We start from the raw sequence: 24962 nt of genomic DNA, 5'->3' as shown, positions 1-24962 counted from the left end.
TAGCAACGAGTGTATGCTGATAGAGTTAGCACACTCCAGCATCTCTGATTTGGTGATCTTGTCCAGCCAAGAGATGCGGAGGATATGTCTGAGACAGCGAAGGTGGAAACTGTTCAGCCTTTTCTGTTGCTGAGCATGTGTTGTCCATGTCTCATCAAATGTAGAGAGGTGCGCTGACGATGCAGGCTTGGTAAACTCAGGGCCTCATGTTCTCAATTAGGTTGCTGTTCTTCCACACTCACTCCCTTGGTTTGGACATAACAACTGCAGTGTTTTTGATGTATAAGTTGATTTCAGCATCAAATGACAAATTGCTGGTGATTGTGGAGTCAAGATATGTGAAGCCATCATCAACTCCAGTGACACATTGTCAATGCTGACAGATGGCAGTATGGCAACATCCTGGACTGTGAGATTTGTCTTCCTAGTGCTGATGATGAAACCAAACTCTTTACAAGTATGCGAGTCTGTCCATTTGCTGTTAAAGGTGTCTCCCAGTATGCAGTGTGAGTGCATTCTGATGAGGACTTGGCACACCTTGTCTTGGAGGTCAGGCTGAACAGCTATCCGTTAGTTCTCGTATATAAGTAGACATACCCTGTAGATGACCTGAAAGGACCTGACAGCAGCAGAGGGAAGGATATACCATAGAGTGTTAGTGTCAGGAGACAATCCTGTTCAACCCATTGCAAATCTCAAAGGTTTCCAATGTTACCACATCACAGCTGACTTTACCCATCACGTTGTCATGGAAAGAGGAGATCGCACTGAGCAGCTTCAGTGGGCAGCCATTTTCTCCAGCAGTTTAAATAGACCATCTCTGTCCACATGGTCAAATGCCTCGGTGAGCTCGATAAAGACAGTATATAGTGGTCTCCTTTGTTCGCATCATTCCTCTTGCAGCTGTCGGACTGAGGAGATCATGGGAATTGTCGATCTTACAGTTCTGAAACCACACTGGGATTCGGGGTAAATGCATTCAGTGAGGATCTGCAGTCTTGACAAGGGCAACACGGACAAATCATTTTCCTATGATACTCAGCAGGGAGATGCAATAGTTGCTTCAGTTGCTGTGGCCGCCCTTGTTTTTGTACAGGGTCACAATCTTTGCATCATGCATTTCTGGGGCACTGCCCCTCCTTCCAGCAGAGATCGAGAAGTTTGTGTGGGGAGTGCCGGTTTCCTGTGCTCGATGGGTTCAGGTGGTACAGCACCTGGTGCTTTGCCCACGGCAAGTAGGTCAATAGCCTTTGCTTAACTCCTCCACTGATGGTTCAGTATCAAGCTCAGTCATGGCAGGCAGGCTTTGTATGGTGTCTACAGCTTCCTCAATGACAGTGTTCCCCTTAAACGTACAGCACAAGGTGCTTTTTACCATCCCTCCAACTGTTCATTGGTGTTGCTGATCACCCCCTCTATATTTTCAATGGAGCTATTTTCTTTGCTGATGGACCCGTTGCCTTTTTGATCCCTTCTTACATGCCCTAGCAATCCCTGCATCAAGGGCAGTAAGATATTCTGGCAAAGCTGTAACCGATGACACACTGCCTATCAATCTTTACTTTGATTACTCTTAGTGCATTTAAATTTTTCTCACTTGAATCTCTCTGGAGTTAATGAGAGTGGAACACTTGGGGCTGAATTTTCCTGTCCTGTCCCGCACTGCGAGAATTGTAGCAGGCAGGACATGGACCGTGCAAACGTCCGTTGACCTCGGGTGGGATTTTCAAGCTTTGGGTTGAGTGTGGCCAGAAAATCCTGCCCTTGGTTTCAATGACATGTTCCATCATAGTGATGGGAGCGTCGAACCTGCTCTTGCTTCTTATATGTTGACAATGTAATATTGTACACGGTGTCTCGAAAGATAAATGAGAACGGACAGAGACTGCTTGAGCTATGCTGCTGCCCCGAGTTTGTTTAACTAAGACCTCCTTTCAGAGCAAACCCTGCCCACAAGGTGTCCTGGAGACATCTTCAGATCGGGATATTGCCACCAGCTAAATCAGATCACTGCCAAATGTGTCTCTGAACAGCATTCTCAACACGTGCAGCTACCATAGTGCTGACTGTGATCTAGATCACTTTCTGGTGTGCACCAGGGTTAGGATGTAACTCTTGAAGCTTTTTCATTCAGAGCAGGAGGTGCTGTCCCCGTATCAACATCAGCCATACTGCCTGTCCAATGTTTTTAAAAACTGTGTGTGTAAAGGCGGAGGAAACAGCATGTTGCAGTAATGTGGGAGCACACATTGACCTCTGGCCACTTTCATTGTGGTCAATAATCAACATTCCATCACGCTGCGTGCTTAAGTGTTCTTAAAAATTAAAAATCAGCATGCTGATTGTTAGTTTCTTAAGCAAGTTCATTCCACACTCCATCCATTTTGTGAACTTTGTTCCGGACATTTTTCTGGAATGCACTTCACCTGTAATCACAGCTCTAATGTGTTACAATTGTTCTTTAAAACTACATTTGATAGTATTTTGCAGTAGAGGGTGGCACAGTGGTTAGCACTGCTGCCTTGCCACTCCAGGGACCCGGGTTCAATTCCGGCCTCGGGTGACTGTCTGTGTGGAGTTTGCAAGTTCTCCCCATGTTTGCGTGGGTTTCCTCCAGGGTGCTCCAGTTTCCTCCCACAGTCTAAAGATGTGCAGGTTAGATGGATTGGCCATGCTAAATTGTCCCTTAGCGTCTCAAGATGTTTGGGAGATTAGTGAGGTAAATATGTGGGGTTACGGGGAAAGGGCCTTGGTGGGATGCTCTGTTGGAGAGTCGGTGCAGACTCAGTGGGCCAAATGGTGGCCTTCTGCACTGTAAGGATTCATTTCTATGATTTTTGAGGGCACACTGGCTGATCTTATAACAACCATAAATAAAACTGAAAAAATGCTGATTTTCTTTTTGTTTGGTTCGACATTTGTTCAGCTAATGACATGTAAATAATGTCAAACAGGACAGGTATAGTTAGTGCTAGAAATTCTGAAGTGTTACTTGCCCAAGGTACTGGAATTGATTGCTGCTCATAAAAGAGTCGTTGTCGTTCTAAAAACAAAGCCTACAATTTCCATCCAGAGGTTTTAATATTTCTTCCTTTTCGCACTGGCCATCTAAAAAAAAAAATCAAATAATATGTTGTATAATGATTCTGTTTTTTTATGTTGTGTGGTATGTTGCTTTTTTAAAAATAATTTTGTCTTAATATTTTTGACTTCTTTCAGACCAGCCAGAAGTGATGAAGAGACAGAAAAACTGAAAAGGATAAAGGTTCGAATCTCTCAAATGCAGTGGATCTGGGCTGGGCAGGGTCCATCTCTTAAACTTGGAGACATCATGGTCATGCTTGGTAATTAGCATTATTTAAATAGCAACTAAAATCTCTGACTTGCAGTTTTGTGTCAGATTCTCAAGCAGTGCAACTTGAATTCAACTCTGTCCCAAGTGATGTTTGTGCTCCCATTTTGTGAAAGGGCAGTAGAAGGAAGACCACCCTAGAATAGAACGCTCCACCAAAGGGGATTAAAGACAAACCTACAGACAGAGTGGTCGTTCTATTTCAGAGAAATGCACAAATTCAGGTCACTAATGAGCCTCAGCGTGAAGCTATTTTGTCATCCTTTTAGAGGAATATGCCATGGTGGTCTTAATACTGTTTGGAGTAGCCCCTTTCTTTCTCCCATCTGTTTCAGTGATTACATACTGTAGGCGATATGGCATTGAGCTACAAAACATATTTTTGTTCTTCCCTCCTGATCTCCTTTAATCTTACCCTCCATATATACCCTCCAAATTTATAGCCACCTTTGCTTCCCCCCCACCTCCCCTCCTAAAACCTTGTCTTTTTACCATGCAACTCTGACCTCTTCTGCATCCCAGGATCCCTTCTTGTCAACATTGGCACTGTGGCTCTGGAATTCTAACCCTAAATCCCTTTTCTCTCTTCCTTTAAATCTACAGGAAAACTCATTGATTGAGTTTTTTTGTCATCTGCGTTAATGTTCTTTGCTTCTGTTGACTTGTGTTCAGTTTTGTTCCTGTGAAGCATATCCAGATATTTTTGTACTTTAAAGGCACTACATGAATAGTAAGCCAGCTAAAACTTTCTGCAAGCTTGTGTATGCAAAACAATGCAAACAACATATTTGTATAACACCTTTATGAAATGATGAGAGGTCACACGACACTAGGTATTTTGAGAGAAGCGCGCATGCACGCACTATATATTATGTGCCTCCACTTCACCTGACGAAGGAAAAGCGCACTGAAAGCTTGTGATTTCAAATAAACCTGTTGGACTATAACCTGGTGTTGTGTGACCTCTCATCTTGTCCACCCCAGTCCAACACCGGCATCTCCACGTCCTTTATGAAATGTCATTTCACAGGAGCATTATATAACAAAGTATGATACTGAGCCCCATCTCGTCTCCTTCTCTATGAACAGTATGTTTTGTCTGTATAGCGCACAAGAAACAATACTTCCACTATATGTTAATACATGTGACAATAAATCAAATCGAAATCAAGTAACTAAAAGTTTAGTCAGAGAGATAGGTAGCTTTTAAGAAATGTCTTAAAAGGAAGAAAGCAAGATGGAGAGGCAGAGAGATCTAGGGAGGGAATTCCTCAGCTTGGAGCCTAGGCAACTGAAAGCAGAGCCAGCAGAAAATGAGCCATAGTTTACAAACGTTGGATAAGAAATCTACACCAAGATCTGGAGGGCCAATCCAGCATTTTCAGGAAAGGAGTGCTATGGGGAGGAATTGGGAAAATGTTAGTTGCATTGTGCTTTAGGAAAACTATATTAATCTTCAGAATGGTAAAGGATTAAACTATGTAAAATGGCTTAATTTTAACAATGCTTTAAGAATGTCCCCAAACATCAAGAAATTATGTGATTGATTTTAAAAATTCTAGGATAAATAGTGTTTATGAAGTGGCAAAAATGGTGATAGCGCTGCAACACAACCTTTAAAGTGACAAAAGCTTACACATCCATTTCTGTGTAATTACCTTTCTGCACATTGTTTATTTCAGGTGCCGTTGGTGCTGGTGAATATGCAGGATGTACTACTCGCTTCTGTACAGAAAATGGACTTCGGCATAAAGCAATGATTGAAATCAGACGTTTGCGAGGGCAGCTAACTAATGTTGGTAAGAATTGATGAAGACAAATGGACCAATCTATAAAATGAAGAATGTTACAAGCTATAATATACAATTGAATTAGAGGTCGCCTTGTGACATGGGTTGGTTAACTCATTTGGCCATAATTAAAATTGTATCAAAGTAATAAGCCTTACATTTAAGTTATATAAATGCAATATACCTTTTCTGCATCACCAATTATGCAATATAAATTAGTTGGTTCCTTTGCTGAAGAAACGGCAAGCTATTCTTTGGTTAAAACAAAGGCTTACCTTGTGTAAAGTGCATGGTCTCATTATCAGATATCTGTTTATTGGAAAACTCCTGGAACTAATTTTAATAAGGTTGTTTTCTGAGTGATTGTTGCCTCTTTCTGTTCTTTCCACAGTGAATGCAGTCTTCCCAGAAGTGGGCTTGTTTGTTGATCCCAAAATGAAACCACCAACAGAAACTCAGGTCATGTACTTGAGACAGATTGTAATGGCAGGGTTTGGAGATCACATTGCCAGAAAAATCCAGTCAGAAGAGGTGCTGGATGAAAAATGGAGAAATGCCTATAAGGTGAGGTGAACTGAAATTGGACATTTAGATTTGATATTTGATTAGTGTGGGTTTCCAGTCGATGTTCTGGAATGTAAATGAATAATTGATTGGGCATGAAGGATTAGTAGTGGGGGTGTCACAATCAGGCATGTTTGAGTGTCACACATTTCAGTGGTGGAGGATTATCATTGAATGAAAAATTTAAATAGAAAAGCTCCTTGGCCATAATATTCTTCACATTGAATAATTTGGGAGATATTTTTACTGTGCTGGGACCTCAGGTCTTTGCATTAGATTGGAGATTGGTTCAGCAAGCTCTTCCATGTTTTTGTTTAGTTGTCTTAAAGGAAAGTATTTTTCAAAACACTCATTCCTCATGGATGAAAATGAAACTGACACCTTAAATGTTTTCAACTCTTTGTCTTAAAAGATCGGCTTTCTTGTTGCTATGTGGATTCCAAAGTAGGTTTTCCTTTATGTAACTCAGTATCAGAAACAGCTTTTATGTAGCCTTGTGTACATTTATGTACTCTGGTGATATTGCTTGCATCACAGATTTTGGTGTAACTTCAAACCAGCAGAGAAACTCCCAGCCCCTGGAAACAGCACTGCAGGATCGAAAAACAAATTATTCTGCCAATGGAGGGGCTTGGCATATCAGGAGAAGTCTGTCAATTTGGAACCACATCTTGCTGTATTTGCAATGGTGGCATTCAGGAACTGACAGATGTTAGCTGTAATTGTTGTCATTGTATTGGGTTAGCAGCAAGTGAGACCCTATACACGGGTATCAATGTAACAATGTTAAAACCTGATGTGCTGTGTAATTTTTAAAATATCAACCCTTATCTGTTTTCCACAGACCCCGCTCATTGATGAGCCTGTGTTTATCCATCCAAATTCAGTGCTGTTCAAACATCTTCCTGAGTTTGTGGTTTATCAAGAAATAGTGGAGACTTCCAAGATGTACATGAAAGGTAGGAAGGACCCAACTCTCTCCAAATTACAATTTTTTCAAACGTTTTAACAGTTAACGTTGCAAGCATTTTTCTGATTTATAAGTGGAATGCACAGCCAGTAACATTGAGTTGTTGAAGCATGTTTTATATCCTATCACATTTCCTCTTAGTTTGCAGAATTTGTCAATTTGCAAATAGGAAATTGAGCCAGAAAGGAGCTGTGCACTATGACAAGTGCACTGTGGCTTTATTATTGTTAAGAGTGAAGTCCAACTGGAATCCTCGGGTTTCCAAAAATTGAATCTAAATGTAAAATAAAATAACTTGTATTACTTTATTTTAATCATCTCTTGTGTCTCACATCAATAATTATCACTGAATTACACTTTAAAACCCATGTTTGGTTTGAAACAACTGTCTTTAAAAAAATACTTTGTGTGGGGCGGCATGGTGGCACAGTGATTAGCACTGCTGCCTCACAGCTCCAGGGACCTGGGTTCGATTCCTGGCTTGGGTCACTGACCATGTGGTGTCTGCACGTTTTCCCTGTGTCCGCTTGGGTTTCCTCCCACAGTCCAAAGATTTGTGGGTTAGGTACATTGGCCATGTTAAATTGCCTCTTAGTGTCCCGAGATGCATAGGTTGGAGGGATTAGCGGAGTAAATGTGTGGGGTTGTGGGGATAAGACCTAGCTGGGATTGTTGTCGGTGCAGACTCGATGGACCGAATGGCCTCCTTCTGCACTGTCGGGTTTATATGATTCTATGACTGAAGGAAGCAATATTAACTGTCCCTGAAATATTACCACATGAAACAGGCTGATTCAGCCATGTAGTTGTAAAGACTCATTATCAGCTGGCACAAATAAAAATTTGAAAGAGCTATTCTGGCTCCATTTGGATATTTTGTCAGATTATATACTGCTTTAAAAGTTTGCTGGCTTTTACATTCATTTAATGTCAGTCTAACCAGAAATCACGCCTTTTCCAACGTTTTATTTCTATGTTGCATCTGCAATGAGGACCTTGACAAATTTCAAAAGTTCCTAACTGGGAAAATGTTTTTTAGTGAGCAACTGAATATCATTTAAGTAAGTGGCTTCAACAGACATTTATCCTAGGTATCTAAATTGGAAATATGTTAATATTGAAAGTGTTTTGGCTACGGCTGCATACTTGGCAAATACTCTTAAAGAAAATCAGGTGGAATACAATATCAAATCCAACGCTTGAGAAAATTCTGTTATGGCTATCCTTATCACGCTTCTAAATATGAACTTTATTACATGACATGAAAGTGTGATTTTCATACACTGCAACTGATATAGATATTAATGTCCTACTTCTAGAAGATTGCAATGAAGCAGTAAGGATTTATTTCTCTATCATTGTGTTTGTGTGCGTGTCTCTCTTGTCTGCCATGGGTGAAATTATTTGAAAGAATAACTGGCTAATTTTTAGTTTTTCGCGGGGTTTCTTTTTTGTTAAAAAAGTTACTTTAAAAGTAAAGCGGAAGTGGGCCGTGGGGTGAGCTGGGAAGGGTTTTTTTAGCGCGTAAAGTTTAAAAGGCAGGCCGCACTATCCAGCGGGCAGTGGAGTGAGCAGGTAGCAGAGTGAGAGCCAAAGGGCTTTGGCTCATCGGGCTTAGGCGGAAACGGGCAAGGCAGGTAGGATTATTTCTCAGTTTGTAATAAATTAAACTAGGTAATTGGGATGGAGGGTCATGTGATGTGTTGTTTCTGCATGATGTGGGAGCTGGTGGACCCCACTGTGGTTCCCAGTGAGCATGTCTGCAGTAAGTGTTGGTTGCTTGAGGAACTCCGGCTCAGGGTTGATGAGCTGGAGTCTGAGCTTCGGACCCTGCGACATATCAGGGAGGGGGCGAGTTACCTGGACGCTGTGTTTCAAGAGGCAGTCACACCCCTTAGTCTAACTAATTCAGCCGGGGGTCAGGGACAAGAGGGTGTGGATGCGAGTGAGGCAGGAAGTGGGATCCAGAAGGTAGAGTTGCAAGAGCCTCAGTCCCTGAATCTGTACAACAGGTTTGAAATTCTTGCTCCCAGTGTGGGCGGGAACGGGGACTGCAAGGAGGACGAGCAAACTGCCCACGGCACCGTGGTACAGGGAGCCGTTCAGGTGGAGGAAGAAAAAAGAAATGTAGTGGTAATTGGGGGTAGTGTAGTTAGGGGTATTGACACTGTTCTTTGTGACCAGGATCGAGAATCCCGAAGGTTGTGTTGCCTGCCTGGTGCTCGGGTCCAGGATATCTCATCTGGGCTGCAGAGGAACTTGGAGTGGGAGGGTAAGAATCCAGTTGTAGTGGTCCACGTAGGTGCCAACGATATAGGCAGAACAGGAACAAAGGTTCTACAGAGGGAGTGTGAAAAGCTAGAAGCCAAATTAAAACGCAGAACCAACAAGGTGGTAATCTCTGGATTACTACCTGAGCCATAAGCCAATTGGAGCAGGGTCAATAAGATTAAGGAGGTAAATGCGTGCCTCAAAGATTGGTGTGGGAGGAATGGGTTTGAATTCATGGGACATTGGCACCAGTATTGGGGAAGATGGGACCTGTTCAGATGGGATGGTCTTCGTCTGAATCGTGCTGGTACCAGAGTCCTGGCGAATGGTATAACCAGGGCTGTAAATAGGGCTTTAAACTAAATAGTGGGGGGGAGGGTTCAGGGGTATGGGGAATTACAAAATCAAAGGTAAAGGAGAGGGTACGAGTGCAGGTTAATGATGAGGACATTCATCTAGTTAAAGGAGTCAAGGGCTCAGGCAGAGTAAAAAAGGTGACAAACACAAGAAGGGAGGTGGTCAACACAGTGTTAGGAGATGGTCTGGGGAATGATAACCAGTTTGCGACAGGTAGGGACAGAGCGTGCAATCAAAAGAATGCAATAACAAATCGGGTCCATATAAAGGCTAGCATAAAGACACTTTACCTGAATGCACGTAGCATTCGAAACAAAGTGAATGAGTTGTTGACACAAATCAGTACAAATGGGTATGATCTAGTGGCCATTACAGAAACGTGGTTGCAGGGTGACCATGACTGGGAACTGAATATCCAGGGGTATCAGACATTTCGGAAGGATAGACAGGAAGGAAAAGGAGGTGGGGTAGCTCTGTTAATTAAAGATAACATCAGGGCGGTAGTGAGAGATGATATAGGCTCTAAGGAGCATAATGTGGAATCGTTGTGGGTGGAGATAAGGAATAGTAAGGGGAGAGAGTCACTGGTGGGTGTGGTCTATAGGCCCCCAAATAATAACTTTGAGGTGGGTCGGGCTATAAACAAGAAAATAATGGATGTGTGCAAAAACAGAACAGCAATAATCATGGGGGATTTTAACCTGCATATTGATTGGTTGACTCAAGTCGGATGCGGTGGACTTGAGGAAGAGTTCTTAGAATGCTGTCGGGATAGTTTCCTCGAACAGTATGTTACAGGGAGCGTGTTATCTTGGATCTGGTCCTGTGTAATGAGACAGGTAAAATTAATGATCTTCTTGTGAGGGATCCTCTTGGAATGAGTGATCACAATATGGTTGAATTTCTAATACAAATGGAGGGTGAGAAAGTAGAGTCCCAAACCAGTGTCCTCTGCTTGAACAGAAGGGAGTACAATAGGATGAGGGCAGAATTGGCTAATGTAGACTGGGAGCGCAGACTAGTTGGTAGGACAGCTGAGCAACAGTGGCGGATTTTTAAGGAGATTTTTCTCAGTACTCAGCAAAAATATATCCTGTGATAAAGAAGGAATGTAAGAAAAGGGATAACCAGCCGTGGATAACTAAGGAAATAAAGGAGAGTATTAAATTAAAAACCGATGCGTACAGAGTGGCCAAAACTAGTGGGGAATTAGAAGATTGGGAAAGCTTTAAAAAACAACAAAGAACAACTAAGAAAGCGATAAAGAAAGGAAAGATAGATTATGAAACTAAACTAGCACAAAATATAAAAACTGATAGTAAAAGTTTTTACAAATATATAAAAAGGAAAAGAGTAACTAAAGTAAATGTTGGACCCTTAGAAGATGAGAAGAGAGATTTAATAATGGGAAACGAGGAAATGGCCGAGGCCTCAAACAAGTTTTTTGTGTCGGTCTTCACGGTAGAGGACACAAATAGCTTACCGAAAATTGATGGTCGTGGGACTGTAGGGGGTGAGGTCCTTAAAATGATTACTAAAGAGGTAGTGCTTGGTAGGCTAATGGGACTAAAGGTAGACATGTTCCCGGGCCCGGATGGAATGCATCCCAGGGTACTGAAAGAAATGGCAGAAGTAATAGCGGATGCGTTGGTTGTAATTTATCAAAATTTGCTGGACTCTGGGGAAGTGCCGGCTGATTGGAAAACAGCTAATGTGACGCCACTGTTTAAAAAAGGAGGTAGACAAAAGGCGGGTAACTCTAGGCCAGTTAGCTTAACGTCCGTAGTTGGGAAATTGCTGGAATCCATCATTAAAGAAGAAATAGCAGGACACCTGGAAAAAAATGGTTCGATCAAGCATGGATTCATGAAGGGAAAGTCGTGTTTGACGAATTTACTGGATTTTTATGAAGATGTAACGAGTGCAGTTGACAGAGGGGAACCGGTGGATGTGGTGTTTTTGGATTTCCAGAAGGCGTTCGATAAGGTGCCTCACGAAAGGTTGCTGCAGAAGATTAAGGTACACGGAGTTGGGGGTAAAGTGTTAGCGTGGATTGAGGATTGGCTATCTAACAGGAAGCAGAGAGTTGGAATAAATGGGTGCTTTTCTGGTTGGCAGTTGGTGACTAGTGGCGTGCCGCAGGGATCGGTGCTGGGGCCTCAACTGTTTACCATATACATAGACGATCTGGAGGAGGGGACTGAGTGTAGGGTAACAAAGTTTGCAGACGACATAAAGATGAGTGGGAAAGTGAATTGCGTGGAGGATGTGGAAAGTCTGCAGAGAGATTTGGATAGGCTAAGTGAGGGCTAGGATCTGGCAGATGGAGTATAACGTTGACAAGTGTGAGGTTATCCACTTTGGAAGGAATAATAGTAAAATGGACTACTATTTAAATGGTGAAAAATTACAACATGCTACTGTGCAGAGGGACCTGGGGGTCCTTGTGCATGAATCGCAAAAACTCAGTTTGCAGGTGCAGCAGGTGATCAAGAAGGCAAATGGAATGTTGGCCTTTATCGTGAAGGGGATGGAGTATAAAAGCAGGGAGGTCTTGCTGCAATTGTACAAGGTACTGGTGAGGCCGCAACTAGAGTACTGTGTGCGATTTTGGTCCCCTTATTTGCGGAAGGATATATTGATCTTGGAGGGAGTACAGAGAAGGTTCACCAGGTTGATACCGGAGATGGGGGGGGTTAGCTTATGAGGAGAGATTGAGTAGATTGGGCCTGTACTCGTTGGAGGTTAGATGGCTGAGGGGAGATCTTATAGAGACATATAAGATAATGAAGGGGCTAGACAGGGTAGAGGCAGAGAGATTCTTTCCACTTAGAAAGGAAACAAGAACTAGAGGACACAGCCTCAAAATAAGGGGGAGTCAGTTTTGGACAGAGTTGAGGAGGAACTTCTTCTCTCAGAGGGTAGTGAATCTCTGGAATTCTCTGCCCATTGAAGCAGTGGAGGCTACCTCGTTAAATATGTTTAAGTCACAGGTAGATAGATTTCTGATCAATAAGAGAATTAAGGGTTATGGGGAGTGGGCGGGTAAGTGGAACTAAACCACTATCAGATCAGCCATGATCTTATTGAATGGCGGGGCAGGATCGAGGGGCTAGATGGCCTACTCCTGCTCCTATTTCTTATGTTCTTATGTTCTTAGAAGTAACTTTATCTGGTTTTCTTCCATTGGTGCTAGTGTTGGCAATAGAGTGGATCAGTGCCTGAATCCATGTGTCACAACTAATGAGTTCGATGTATGTGATGAAATCATTTTTCAGTCAGAACAATGATTATTGAGAAAGTTGTGACATTGTTTTATTCTGCAACTGCAGACCAATATCGAGGTGAATGTTTTCAGTTAAAAATAGTCACCGTACACATTAGTAGTTCTGAGAGAGATGTGATATGTGTTATGATCTCAGTGGAGACCAGTAACTTCTAAAAAGAAATTTGAACTCCCACTTATTAACTGAAAGAATTACACCACCAGATTTCATGTTTTAAACAAAAACCTTCACTGCGCAAGGGTTTAAAAAAGCAAGGACCAGCAATCAACATTATACTTCTTAAACACTTATTCTTTAAACCCAAAGATCTCAACAGAATTCTTTTTTCCAATTTTATTTTCATCTAAGAGTTCCCCTACACTTTACAGAATCTTGATGGTTCCTTCTCTTCTCCTGGTCCCAAACCCATGGCTTTCAGGAATACACTTTGATTTTCCTCAGTGTTCCAACTATTCTCCAAACTGAGATTTCTTGGGATCCTTCCACTAGCATCCGGCTAGGTGACTCTCCAACTCCCCTTAAGCACCTCGTGATAGTGGACACTCCAGCTCAAATGTGGTCCTCACTGCATTCTTGCTTGTTGATTCCAAATCAGAAAACTTCTTTGGTTTCTGCTACCTGGTCTGCAGCTCCTGCAGTCTTCCTCTGCTTGTCTCAAAGCTGCTTCCAAGTTGATTTCAGCTGCCTTTCTGTGAGAAATAACGCAGATAAAACTAAACCAAACACAGTGCCTCCTTACAATCTACTGCCATGGCAATGTGACAAATCTGGCATGTGCCAGATCACGATTTTAATTAAATTTTACCTTCTGCAATCCACATGAATAATTTTATCTCTAATGGAGACAACTGCAATCTTACCAGACTCATTGGTTCCATTATGAATCCAAGAGACAACCAGCTGTTGTCTATTGCTTTCACATCTGTAACTCTACTTTTGCCATCCTTTGAATTGTAATTACCTTAGGTGTGTTTACCAGCTCGTCAAGCCAGGTGCTTACATTTAAAAAAAAAAATCAATTCCCAAACTAAAAGTTATATTCCGAAAATATATGAATCATGAAATTACATATAACTAAAGATCAAATTAGGTTACAGCACTCTTTTGAATGAGGAGCTGCTCAGCAGACTGAATGAAATGTGTCACATTATGAATCTTTCAGAGACCTTGTTATAAACACCTTTATTCATTACATGCCAGATTTTTCTATTCTCATTTAATGCAAGTTTAAATATTGTGAAATCAAATCCTATTACCAGGACTGACTGCGATTGAATCCGAGTGGATTCCTCTTCTTCTCCCCCAGTACAGTCACTTTGGAAAACCTCTGGACACGCCACCTCCACGTTACTGCCCAGAGACGGGCCAGGTTAAATGTCACAGAGGAAGTACTTTCTGTAAGTTAATATGTTAATAATTAAAGAATGATTTGATTTGTTCTTGCCACATGTTTTGGTATACAGTGAAAAGTATTGTTTCTCATGCGCTATACAGACAAAGCATACCGTTCATAGAGAAGGAAAGGAGAGGGTGCAGAATGTAGTGTTACAGTCATAGCTAGGGTGTAAAGAAAGATCAAGTTAATACAAGGTAGGTCCAATGAATTCCACACGATGAAATTCAGATTTATTTTTTAACCTTGTTAACTAATTTTTCTATCTATTAAGAGTAAGCAGTAACACATAAGGATTAGAAAATATAGGGAGAAGGGTTAAATGTACACAATTTACAGTGCAGCAAAAATATTCTGAGATGTTATTTTGGTATAGATCTGATATGCACTTTGTGTTCATTAATTTGTTTCTCCCTGGTTCTAGTCCGAATTGGTTGGCAACTTCCTGCAGTGGAAGTGCAATACCCAGAAGGACTGGATCGATACAAATATTTTGCTAAGTTTCTGTTGGAAGGAGCGGTGAGTACTACCGATGCTAAAGGAGTGAAATCTTTGCTGCTGATTTTGCACCCAGAAGATTCCCATTTTGTTATTGTAACCTTTTCACTTAAATTATTAATGAGCTGAATTCTATCCCTAAGAATTGGCAAAATGTGTTAATAAGTATAAAGTTTTATTTATTATTATTGTAGGCTTACATTAACACTGCAATGAAGTTACTGCGAAAATCCCTTCGTCACCACACAACGGTGCCTGTTCGGGCACAGTGAGGGAGAACTTAGCATGGCCAATGCATCTAGCCAGCACGTGACTGTGGGAGGAAACCGGAGCACCCGGAGGAAACCCACGGAGAGTGAATGTGCAGACTCCGCACAGACGGTAACCCAAGCCGGGAATCGAACCCGGGTTCCTGGTGCTCTGAGGCAGCAGTGCTAACCATTGTGTCACCCCGATGATTCATAGGGTTCTTGTAGTTTCTGTTTGTTTGGGTTGGAATGTGAAAAGAGAGTTGCTACTCCCTTAAACTGTAGATTAAATTAACGTGCAAGTGAAGTTAGTTAGAAGGTAATAATACAAAATCTGTTTTGGAAATGATTGTTCATTCATTTTTCTATCCTACACTGAAGGTCATTAAAAGATTTGGTTCTTACGTCAGTTGCCTACTTTCCAGTCCGTCAACTATGTTGAAGACATGGGCCAAGTAAGTTTGTACTTTTTTCATCATCAATCAGACTTGAATTCAGTGTTAAGCATGGTACCATATTTGTACAGCCAACCGCACACAGCTTAGTAAAAGCAATGTCTGCTGAATTGGCATTAGTTTCCATTGTTTGAGGGAAAAGTGACCATTCAGTGGATTTGTCAAAAGCATGTTTGTGCCATATTACCCCTCTCTCAATAGGTACTTGTTTTTGAAAACTTTTGGTCTTTAAGTAACAGTAGTTAAAGTAGATGTAAAACATTTTTCTGTGCTGTATAAATTTATTTTGCGATCCACTTAGATATTTATTTTGGGCAGAATGATAATGTGATTTTCTTTGCAAAGTTACTTGTTGATTAGTAATCGCAAATCTACTCTTTCACAGGCTTCAGCCAAGGACAGATGCATTGTTGGTAGCTCTGGTTTCTGAAAATGTGGATAATCGGGATGCATTACTCGCTGCCTGGAAGAAAAATAGTAAATGTGAGTATGCTATTATGTTGGTGTCTTGTGTTTACCAGTGTCGAGAAGTCACTTTCCACAACTGAAAAGTTCATTTATGAAAATAGGAATGCTGCAGTGAAATTGAGATGCTTTTGCTTTCAGTTTGATTTGGAATGAACTAAAACTATTCCAATGGATAAACTTATCGGCACGGTGGCAGTGGTTAGCACTGTTGCCTCACAGCGCCAGGGACCCAGGTTCGATTCCCGGCTTGGGTCACTGTCTGTGTGGAGTTTGCATGCTCTCCCCGTGCCTGCATGGGTTTCCTCCGGGTGCTCTGGCTTCCTCCCACATTCTGAAAGATGTGCTGGTTAGGTGCATTGACCCGAACAGGCACCGGAGTGTGGCAACTAGGGGAATTTCACAGTAACTTCATTGCAGTGTTAATGTAAACCTTACTTGTGACTAATAAATAAACTTTAAACTTTAATTTAAGTTCTTTGAAATTTGTGCCAAATGCACTTTTTAAAAATCCTCTGTGTCGGTATAAAATGTTGAACCAGATGCTTCCTGAAAATTCAAGATTTCATCATTTTCTTTTTGGGAACTATCTTCAACAATGTGCATTGAGGAGGGAAATTGGATCCTTATATTGGATCCAATATACTGGTTTAGTATATTGTCCTTGCACTTGTGAAGCTGTTACACTGCAAAGTGAAAATTTAGGCAGCTCACAGTTCTCTTAGTGGATAACAAGAAAGAACTTGCATTTATGTAGTTCCTTTTACAGTGTCAGAGTGACCCAAAGCATTTTATAGATAACAAATACGAAGATATGTGGTAAAGGATGTAACCTAGCAGTTAAACTGTTAAATCGCCCAAAGAGAAGGAAAAGAAGAATGATGGGGTCAAGGCATTGTAGATAGGTCTTCTATATACATCAGCTTAATTTAGAGTAGTTGGATAGTTCTGTCATGACTGATTTAAGGGTTGATGTATCTAATAAATGTCACTTAATTGAACATAATCAGCTAATTGAGAGTGGGCTTATGCATTATGTTGTCATATATATGACATTATTCTCTATATCATTTATACTGTTGGTAATACGAAAACCTATTTGTGCGGAGGGAGACTTGGTTGGAGTGTAACTTCAAAAGCTTTAAGACTTGGACTTTGGTTTGACTCCAGCCAAGAGAAATGGAACAACTGTCTCTGTTTTAAGAGTGCTGTGGCAAATTGAGTTTGATAAATCTCACCCAATCCCCAGTGAGATCTGGTCAGCCTTTAGACCACTACTAACAATTTGGTACAAATGGTCAGTCTCTTTAGAAGACCACAAGGTTACTGTGGAAAATCAAATATTATGCATTATGTTAAGGGATAAATTGAGGCACCTTAAGCTAGCTTTACAGTGATAATTTTTTGCTGCTAAGAATCTTGGTTAAATGATTTATTCCATTCTATGGTCATTAACCTACTGTTGCTTCCATTCTTTATGTTTTAAACAGATCTGTTACTGGCATATTGCCAGTGGCTACCTGAGGCAATGCATGCTGATGTTTCACAACACTGGCCTCCAATGCAAGTATAATGTGCAATTTAATAATTCCCAGTTGAGGAAAATTGTTTTCATCAGCAACTATGATCTCTGGAATACTGGCCATCAGTGGAACTGATGTTTACATATCTGATCAACAACCGACCTAGCGGTTAGAAGTTTTGACGAAAGTTTGGAGATGAGATATTCTGCTCAAGTTAAAGACTGAAAAATTGTATAAAAACAGAAAATGCTGGAACTACTCAGTGAGCCTGGCAGCATCTGTGGAGAGAGAAACGGACTTAAGTTTTGTCATATCTGTAAAGGTATAAAATGGTGTATTTGGTTGAGAAGAAAACCAATTAATTTTTTTGGTAGCCTTGTAAAGTAATTCTTGTGGTCTTTATAAGACCTGGAGGGGAATGCTTGACTGTATCAAGAGGGAAAAAATCCATAAAACACTGTTTAAAAATATATAAATAAAGATTTCTACAGCTATCTTGAGTGGTTGCACTTAGAAAAACTCATTAAACTTTTATAGTTTTCAAATATGAGCTATTCGTGATGTTTGAGTGTTGTTATTCCTTTTCTCTCACACACTGAACATTAATTTCAACAGTAAGTGCAGATTACTGTGAACATCAGTGGTGCTGTCAGTGTTTAATAAACTGATACAAATTACTTGCCTAAAAGTTAATGCGAAAATTCTGATCCTTGTTAGTTTTTTTCCGTATAAAGAGGTAGTTCTTGAACATGACAAAATTTAGAACATGCTTATCAAGAATGTTTTGAGTGTTTGTTTATTTTGGAACTTGCCACTATTAAGGTTTGTTGCAACTTGCCACTTTTGGGGTCAAAAGTAAACATGCCAAATTCCATGTAGATTTACAAAGCAAGTTTGAATAATTTATTGGGCCTGGAGTTTGCAGTCAGCAGCAGTGCAAGGGTGCTTGTGCTGACTTTGAAGAAAGCTTCCCGCAAAGCCGAGGTGGGTTTCCTTTTCCCGATGGAAGTTTAAATCGCATGTCATGTCAATGGGATCTCCAGCAATGATGTCGGCAAACAAGTAAAGAAACAATCGCATTGTAGTATTCACATCCAGCAAGCCAGAAAGATAAAATCACTAACTATCCTTCACTTTTAATTTAAATGTTCTGGTAGTAAAACAAATGATTACAACTGGATTAAGATAGAAGCTAAAATAAAGATAGGCAAACGTTTTTAAAAAATGAAAAAAAAGTGGAATTTGACTATTTGAAAATATGAACTTGGTTTTTCAGGAACAGTGAGGGAGGGTGTGTTGTGTAGCAGTAGTTATGGAGTTAGTTCACTGTTCTAAACCCAGTTATCGCTCATTCAATAATTTGTAACTTTTTCAAGGGTTTTTACAGCAAGATTGAGAGAGTGGAAGCTCTTGTCAATTCAATTGATTTCCATGGTTTGGGGAGGGGTGTTGCCTGAAAGCACATCCTCAAGAGAAGTGTACAACCACTGATGGCAACTTCTGGCGTTACATGTTATTATGTGCAAGTGTGCACCCTAGAAGTTACTGTCCTTTTCAGTGGAGTAATGATGGCAAACACCAGCAGTCTTACCATTTTACCATTGTTATCACACAGAATCTGGGTCATTGTGAACTGCATGGTGTCCGCTTGAGAAAAAGCACCATTGTGATTTGAATTTTCCCCTAACACTCTATACATAGACAGCTGTCTGCCCTTTAAAATTTAAACTGATAACCTTATAAGTAGAGTGAGTACCATTGGGTTTCACACTGGAGTTTCATGTGGGTTTCTTACTTTACCAAAGGTTGAAAATCGCTATGTCAAATCCTGTAGTTCTAACTAACCTAGTTGTCCAATTTATTTACAAGATTTCTAATTGCATGAAGAGAAGACATTGCTTATGTTAATCAATAATGCAACTGACAACTGTTTCCAGACCAATAAGTATCCAAAATGTGTTACAGTCCATTTCACAAGTTTTTAAAGTGAGAATTGGGTGCTTTTTTTCATTGCGTGGAATCCCATCTCATTACCATGGTATGAAAAATAAACAGCTGAGACACCGGAATGGAGAGCTACATAATGAATAAAGCTAACCATTTTATACTTAGAAACGTAGAAACTTACTTCACGGAGATTTCCATCCAAGTCAGTGGAATTCTGTCAAATGAGGCATTTTTAACCATTTTTAGCTTTCAGACTGATGATCCATCCAAATGTTGTAAGTTTGTTTATTTACTAGCATTTCAGTTGCATGTCTGATAGTTTGGAATAATTTTCAGTGACAACTGTACATCTGAAAACATAGCATTTAGCAAATATTTTGCCACATGGAGAGAATTTCTCATGAAATAAATGCAATTTTAGCAAGAGGTTGGAGGATTTAAGTTGGCTCTTCTTGCAGTGGTTTCAGAAGATGTTTCTTTCGAGAAAAGATTGGAATTATCAATCCTCTGTGGCAATCTTAATTTAATGCCTGAACTAACTGGCTCACTGCTCCTGGGCACTGTGTTGATGTTTTGGCAAATTAAGACTCTAGCTGGCTTTAGCTTTGTTGGTCATTGGAGCATTTAAAGTCTGATGATGGTTTTTGTTCACATCAGACACACCTAAAGCGAAATGTGGATAGAAAACAGGCCCAAATATTGTGACATTCCCCTTAGAACGTCCCTCTGTCCCAATCCCCATATGTCGCTAACTGTCATGAATACAAAAATTGTAATTTTTATATAATTTCTTTGTGGCCCCACATTTTACTCTGTATTCCAATGGATTTTGATTTACTCCATCTCAAACCATTATGTTCTTCCTCTTTCACTGCCCTCTTAATCTCCCTAAAGCTCTCCATATAAACTCCCCTACCCATTCTCATGACCATCCACTTGACCAAGCAATCTCATATGCTCTTGCTAGTTCTATCATATAAATTACAGATAATAATCACTTCTTTGCTTCACACACACCACATTCCCCCTCCCTAACCCTATTTCTCTGGTATTCATCTCTGGAAAAAGCAGCATGGTGGCACAGTGGCTAGCACTGCTGCCTCACAGCGCCAGGGACTCTGGTTTAATTCTGGCCTTGGGGTGGAGTTTGCAAGTTCTCCCCGAGTTTCCTGTGGATGCTTCAGTTTCCTCCCACAGTCCAACGATTTGCAGGTTAGGTTGATTGGCCGTGCTAAATTGTCCCTTAGTGTCAGGGAGATTAGCAGGGTTAATATTTGGGGTTACAGGGATAGGGCCTGAGTGGGATTGTTTTTGGTGCAGGCTTGATGGGCTGTGTCGCCTCCTCCTGCATTGTAGCGATTCTGTGAATTTACTTAACTTCAGAAACCCCATTGTTGTACTTTTGGCCTACCATTTGCTACAACATTTTTGCAATTACTGATTTGCTCAACTGAGTCTTCAACTTCATTTGGCTGTTATATCTGGTATGGAAAACATCTCCACTCCCTCAGTCCAAGTGATGCAGACTTGAAAGAAAAATGCTTTTCTCACCCTGGAATGCAAATTAACCCTGGCTTTTTTCTACTGCAGTCTTAAACCCCTGTCCCCTCAACCCTATATAACTTGGGGAGCGCTTACATTATCTGTTTTATTCATAAAGTTCGACTTTACAGCAATCGAGTTATTTGAAGATATAGAACACTTACTATAAAGTGCTATAGTTTCTGCTGTATTATGATGCAAGATTAATGGTGCCATTGTTACCTGGGTCAACTGAGTTCACTTTTTAAATATAGATATTAGTTTGGCTCTCATCAATCAATATCCAATGATGAGTGCCAGGAAAAACCACCCCAGCTGATGAGGAATTTTCTAGTATAGAGTATGGGCTTCATAGATAATTAGATATAATGGAGAGGAAATGGCAGTATGAAGCCCTTGTTGCAGCATTAACACCAACTGTTCTTCAAGACTCAAATTAAAATCAGGAAATGCTGAAATTATCATAAATCAGTCACCATGTACCAGCCAGATTGCTTCGTCCTGTGCTAATTAATGGGTTAAAATAAGGGAACCATTTGTCTTGGGGAGCGGGAAGGAGGATGGAGATGGAGATGAAATCAGCCATGGCCATATTGAATGGCGGAGCAGGCGCGAGGGGTTGAATGGCCTACTCCGAGTTCTCATATTCTAAGCTGGTGCATCTCTGCAGATGCTGTCAGACCTGTTGAGATTTTCCAACATTTTCTGTTTTTGTTTCAGATTCCAGCAGCCATGGTATTTTGCTTTTACATTATTGTAAACTGGTGCATTGGTTTCGCACTCACTCCCTACACTTGCAAACTTTTGCCGGCATCCTGGCATTTATTCCACCAAAATGAAGACACCACCAGTTATGACGTGACTATTGGCGTGTCCGAAAGACGTGCTGGTTAGGTGCATTGGCCGTGCTAAATTCTCCCTCAGTGTACCCAAACGTGCGGCGGAGTGTGGCGACTAGTGGATTTTCACAGTATCTTAATTGCGGTGTTAATGTAAGCCTACTTCTGACACTAATAAATAAACTTATTACTTTATGCTGACTGAGGGAGGCACGAAAATGTTGAATTTTCAAAGGGGAATATGTAAAGAAAAAAAAACCCTGTGGAGATGCCGGGGATTGAACCCGGGGCCTCATACATGCAAAGCATGCGCTCTACCACTGAGCTACATCCCCTACACTGAAGCACAGAGTGGAAATATTGCTCCAAATTCTTTAAAACGAAATGCATTAACATTAGAAATTTTTTTTTCTCCTCTTCTATTAGGTAATGCTACGACTCTACTTGCGTGCAGACCGACATGGGTGTTGCTGCATTCTCCCGTACCCTTATGTTCACTTTCTGTTGAGGCCATTAGCTGTAAACTCCTTCCTCTGTGACTGGGGAAATGTTTCTGCTCAATCTCAGTCAGCTGGATAAACCCTTGCCAATGTGTGTGGGTCAATTCCACTCAACGCCCAACCAGGAAATATTTCGATTTAATTTATGCCCCCTGCTCACCGAAGTGAAGAAGGATTCCCAAACTACAATTGTTATTAAATTAAAAGAATAAAATTTAAGAAAAGCAATTTGTTCTCCCCGTCGGGGAATTGAACCCCGGTCTCCCGCGTGACAGGCGGGGATACTAACCACTATACTAACGAGGACTGAACATGATCCCTGCTTTCGCTGTTGTCGCCCTATAGCTTGACATGGTGAACTGGAGAGTTGTTTTTAATTAATTCTTCCAGAATTGAGCTAAAATCTCCAGGCATTAAAATTCAGGCTGCAGCTCTGAAGAAAGATTATAGGGAGGGACATTGCAAAGAAAAAAGATTGGATTTTGCCATTTTATTTGAACATTGATCTTTTCCAGATGTTAAAATATTGAACCAAAAACAGAAAATGCTGGAAAATCTCAAGCAGCATCTGTGGAGAGGGAAATATTGAAATTGTGAGGAGATGCCGGTGTTGGACTGGGGAGGACAGGACGAGGGGTCACGCGACACCAGGTTATAGTCCAACACAAGCTTTCGGAGCACTTTATCAGGTGAAGTATCATAGAATCATAGAAACCCTACAGTACAGAAAGAGGCCATTCGGCCCATCGAGTCTGCACCGACCACAATCCCACCCAGGCCCTACCCCCATATCCCTACATATTTACCCACTAATCCCTCTAACCTATGCATCTCAGGACACTAAGGGCAATTTTTAGCATGGCCAATCAACCTAACCCGCAAATCTTTGGACTGTGGGAGGAAACCGGAGCACCCGGAGGAAACCCACGCAAACACGAGGAGAATGTGCAAACTCCACACAGACAGTGACCCAAGCCGGGAATCGAACCCAGGATAAGTAGAGCGAGGTGCGCAGGCACAGAATATATAGGCGGAGTGATGATAGCCCACCACAAGCAGGTAATCAAGAGTGTCAAAGGATAAATACAGACAGTGCAGGCCAGCTGAATACAAGTCTTTACAAGTAATCACGAGTGCTAATAGACAAATGCAAACAGTTAACTGCACACCTCACTCCAGTTCGCCTGACAAAGGAGCAGCGCTCCGAAAGGTGTGATTTCAAATAAACCTGTTAGACTATAACCTGGTGTTGTGTGATCTCTCATATTGAAATTGTGGGGGTGAGGGTTCTTTGGCGGACAGTCAAGCAGCATACAACAAGTCTTTTTGCTTGGCATAGGAAGGCAGTGTGGCCCGAAGGTGGATGTTGCTAATGGCTGGAATGTGAGGGCAAGTCATGGGATTAAATTTCCAGGAATATTTTTAATCACAGTTGGCAACCCCAGTTGGAGATTGCATTCTTGGAGGGTCCTGGGTTGCAGGGAGAGGTATGGGTCCTAATAGTAATGATGGAAATAGGAAAAGGAGCTGTAGGTATTTTTAAGATAAATAGCAGAAATTCTGCAGTGGTACCAAGGCCCATTTAAGGGTGTGTTCCCGAAGGGCCACATGTTCGGGCTAAACCCTATGGAGTGTCTACGTGGGAAGCTGAGCATCTAGGTGGGAAAATTAAAACAGTTTGACCTCGAATTAGAAAACTGGGGACAGTATATTGAAAGCCTGCACAACTTCTTTGTAGCAAATGAGATAACAACTGAAGAAAAGTGGAAGGCTATTCTGCTCACAGTTTGTGGTCCACAGGTTTATAGCTTAATCAGAAGTTTTACATTGCTTGATGAGGTGGGGATGTAGGTTGGTGTCAGAGTGGGAGCTAGGCACATATAAATATAGCCCTGGGTTCAATTCCCGATATCCCCAACTGAATTTTGTTCTGAAGGGCAGTACAGTGGTACAGCGGGAGTGCTTAGCATTGCTGCCTCACAGCGCAAGAACCTGGGTTTGATTCTGGCCTTGGGTAAATTGGCTGAGTTAGATTAGGGATCTAGTTAAAAGGTATGGTGATAGACAGACAATAGTGTAATTTAAAGAATTAATACATGTAACAAATTTCCAAGGCACAAAAAGCTAGCAAGAAAAGTCGCCTAACCTGAGCTAACAAGAGAAGTTAGAAATTCTATTCGATCAAAGGAAGAGGTATAGAAAGTTGTCAAAAATGTAATAAGCCTGGAGATTGGAAGTGTTTTAAAATCCAGCAATGAGAACCAAGAAATTGATAAAGAAAGAGGAAATAGAATATGAAAGTAAACTCACGAGGAACATAAAAACATTCTGGAAAAGCTTCTGTAGGTGTGTAAAAAGGAAAAGGTTTGTAAAGGCAAATGTAGGTCCAATATAGGTAGGGAATGGAGACTTTATAATGGGTAATAAGGAAATGGCTAATTAGTAATAAGAAAATAAACTATTAGTAAAAAAGAGAAATCAATGGGACTGAAGTTTGATATTCCCTTGGACCTGATGATCTACAGCCCGGAGTGTTGAAAGAGGTGGCTGTGGAGCATTGGTGATCATCTTTCAAAATTCAATAGATTCTGGAAAGGTACCTATGAATTGGAAGGCAGCAAATGTAATCATATTCTTTAAGAAATAAGGAATAGAAAATACAGTGAGCTACAGGCCTGTTAGCTTGACAGCAGGAATAGAGAAATTGCTTTAAAAAAAGTCTATTATAAAGGATGCAAAAACTGGGCACTTAGAAAATAATGGTGAGATTGGGCAGGGTCGACATAGATTCATGGAAAAGAAATCATGAAAGAGAAAATACATTTATTTCTCCCAGGCAATCAAATGTGTCTTGTTGGACAGGGCGAGAGTGTTAATTGTGATGGACCAAGATATTTCGACTGTAAAGATGAGCCTTGATGGAGCAAGTGCTGTTTTCTGACATTGCAATATCTTCATTCA

The 24962-nt window shown here is 41.0% G+C and overlaps 1 protein-coding gene, 1 long non-coding RNA gene and 2 other non-coding genes across 4 annotated transcripts in view; 1 reads left to right on the top strand and 3 right to left on the bottom strand.

Annotated features, from left to right (window-relative positions):
- The window catches only part of dhx37 (DEAH (Asp-Glu-Ala-His) box polypeptide 37), a 44564-nt gene extending 26695 nt beyond the window's left edge, over nucleotides 1-17869 (top strand). The window contains exons 20-28 of the mRNA XM_078227040.1: nucleotides 3220-3344; nucleotides 5035-5151; nucleotides 5534-5706; nucleotides 6551-6665; nucleotides 13851-13988; nucleotides 14409-14503; nucleotides 15112-15185; nucleotides 15571-15668; nucleotides 17141-17869. Of these exons, the coding sequence (XP_078083166.1) occupies nucleotides 3220-3344; nucleotides 5035-5151; nucleotides 5534-5706; nucleotides 6551-6665; nucleotides 13851-13988; nucleotides 14409-14503; nucleotides 15112-15185; nucleotides 15571-15668; nucleotides 17141-17223 (1018 nt within the window). The 3' untranslated portion in view covers nucleotides 17224-17869. The remainder of the gene's footprint in view (nucleotides 1-3219; nucleotides 3345-5034; nucleotides 5152-5533; nucleotides 5707-6550; nucleotides 6666-13850; nucleotides 13989-14408; nucleotides 14504-15111; nucleotides 15186-15570; nucleotides 15669-17140) is intronic.
- LOC144502772 (uncharacterized) lies at nucleotides 12600-22322 on the bottom strand. The gene is made up of 4 exons (XR_013499383.1): nucleotides 21988-22322; nucleotides 14097-14148; nucleotides 13848-13986; nucleotides 12600-13280 (listed from the first exon to the last, which is right to left on the bottom strand). It is a non-coding gene; the product is annotated as an uncharacterized LOC144502772 (long non-coding RNA).
- Nucleotides 21765-21836, bottom strand: trnaa-ugc (transfer RNA alanine (anticodon UGC)). Its single transcript has one exon. It is a non-coding gene; the product is annotated as a tRNA-Ala (tRNA).
- On the bottom strand, nucleotides 22236-22307 carry trnad-guc (transfer RNA aspartic acid (anticodon GUC)). The gene has a single exon. It is a non-coding gene; the product is annotated as a tRNA-Asp (tRNA).
- Nucleotides 22323-24962: the final 2640 nt, after the last annotated feature.

Source organism: Mustelus asterias, chromosome 13 (assembly GCF_964213995.1).
Source record: "Mustelus asterias chromosome 13, sMusAst1.hap1.1, whole genome shotgun sequence".
Classification (NCBI taxonomy): domain Eukaryota; kingdom Metazoa; phylum Chordata; class Chondrichthyes; order Carcharhiniformes; family Triakidae; genus Mustelus; species Mustelus asterias.
This window is presented reverse-complemented; position numbering and strand designations above follow the sequence as displayed.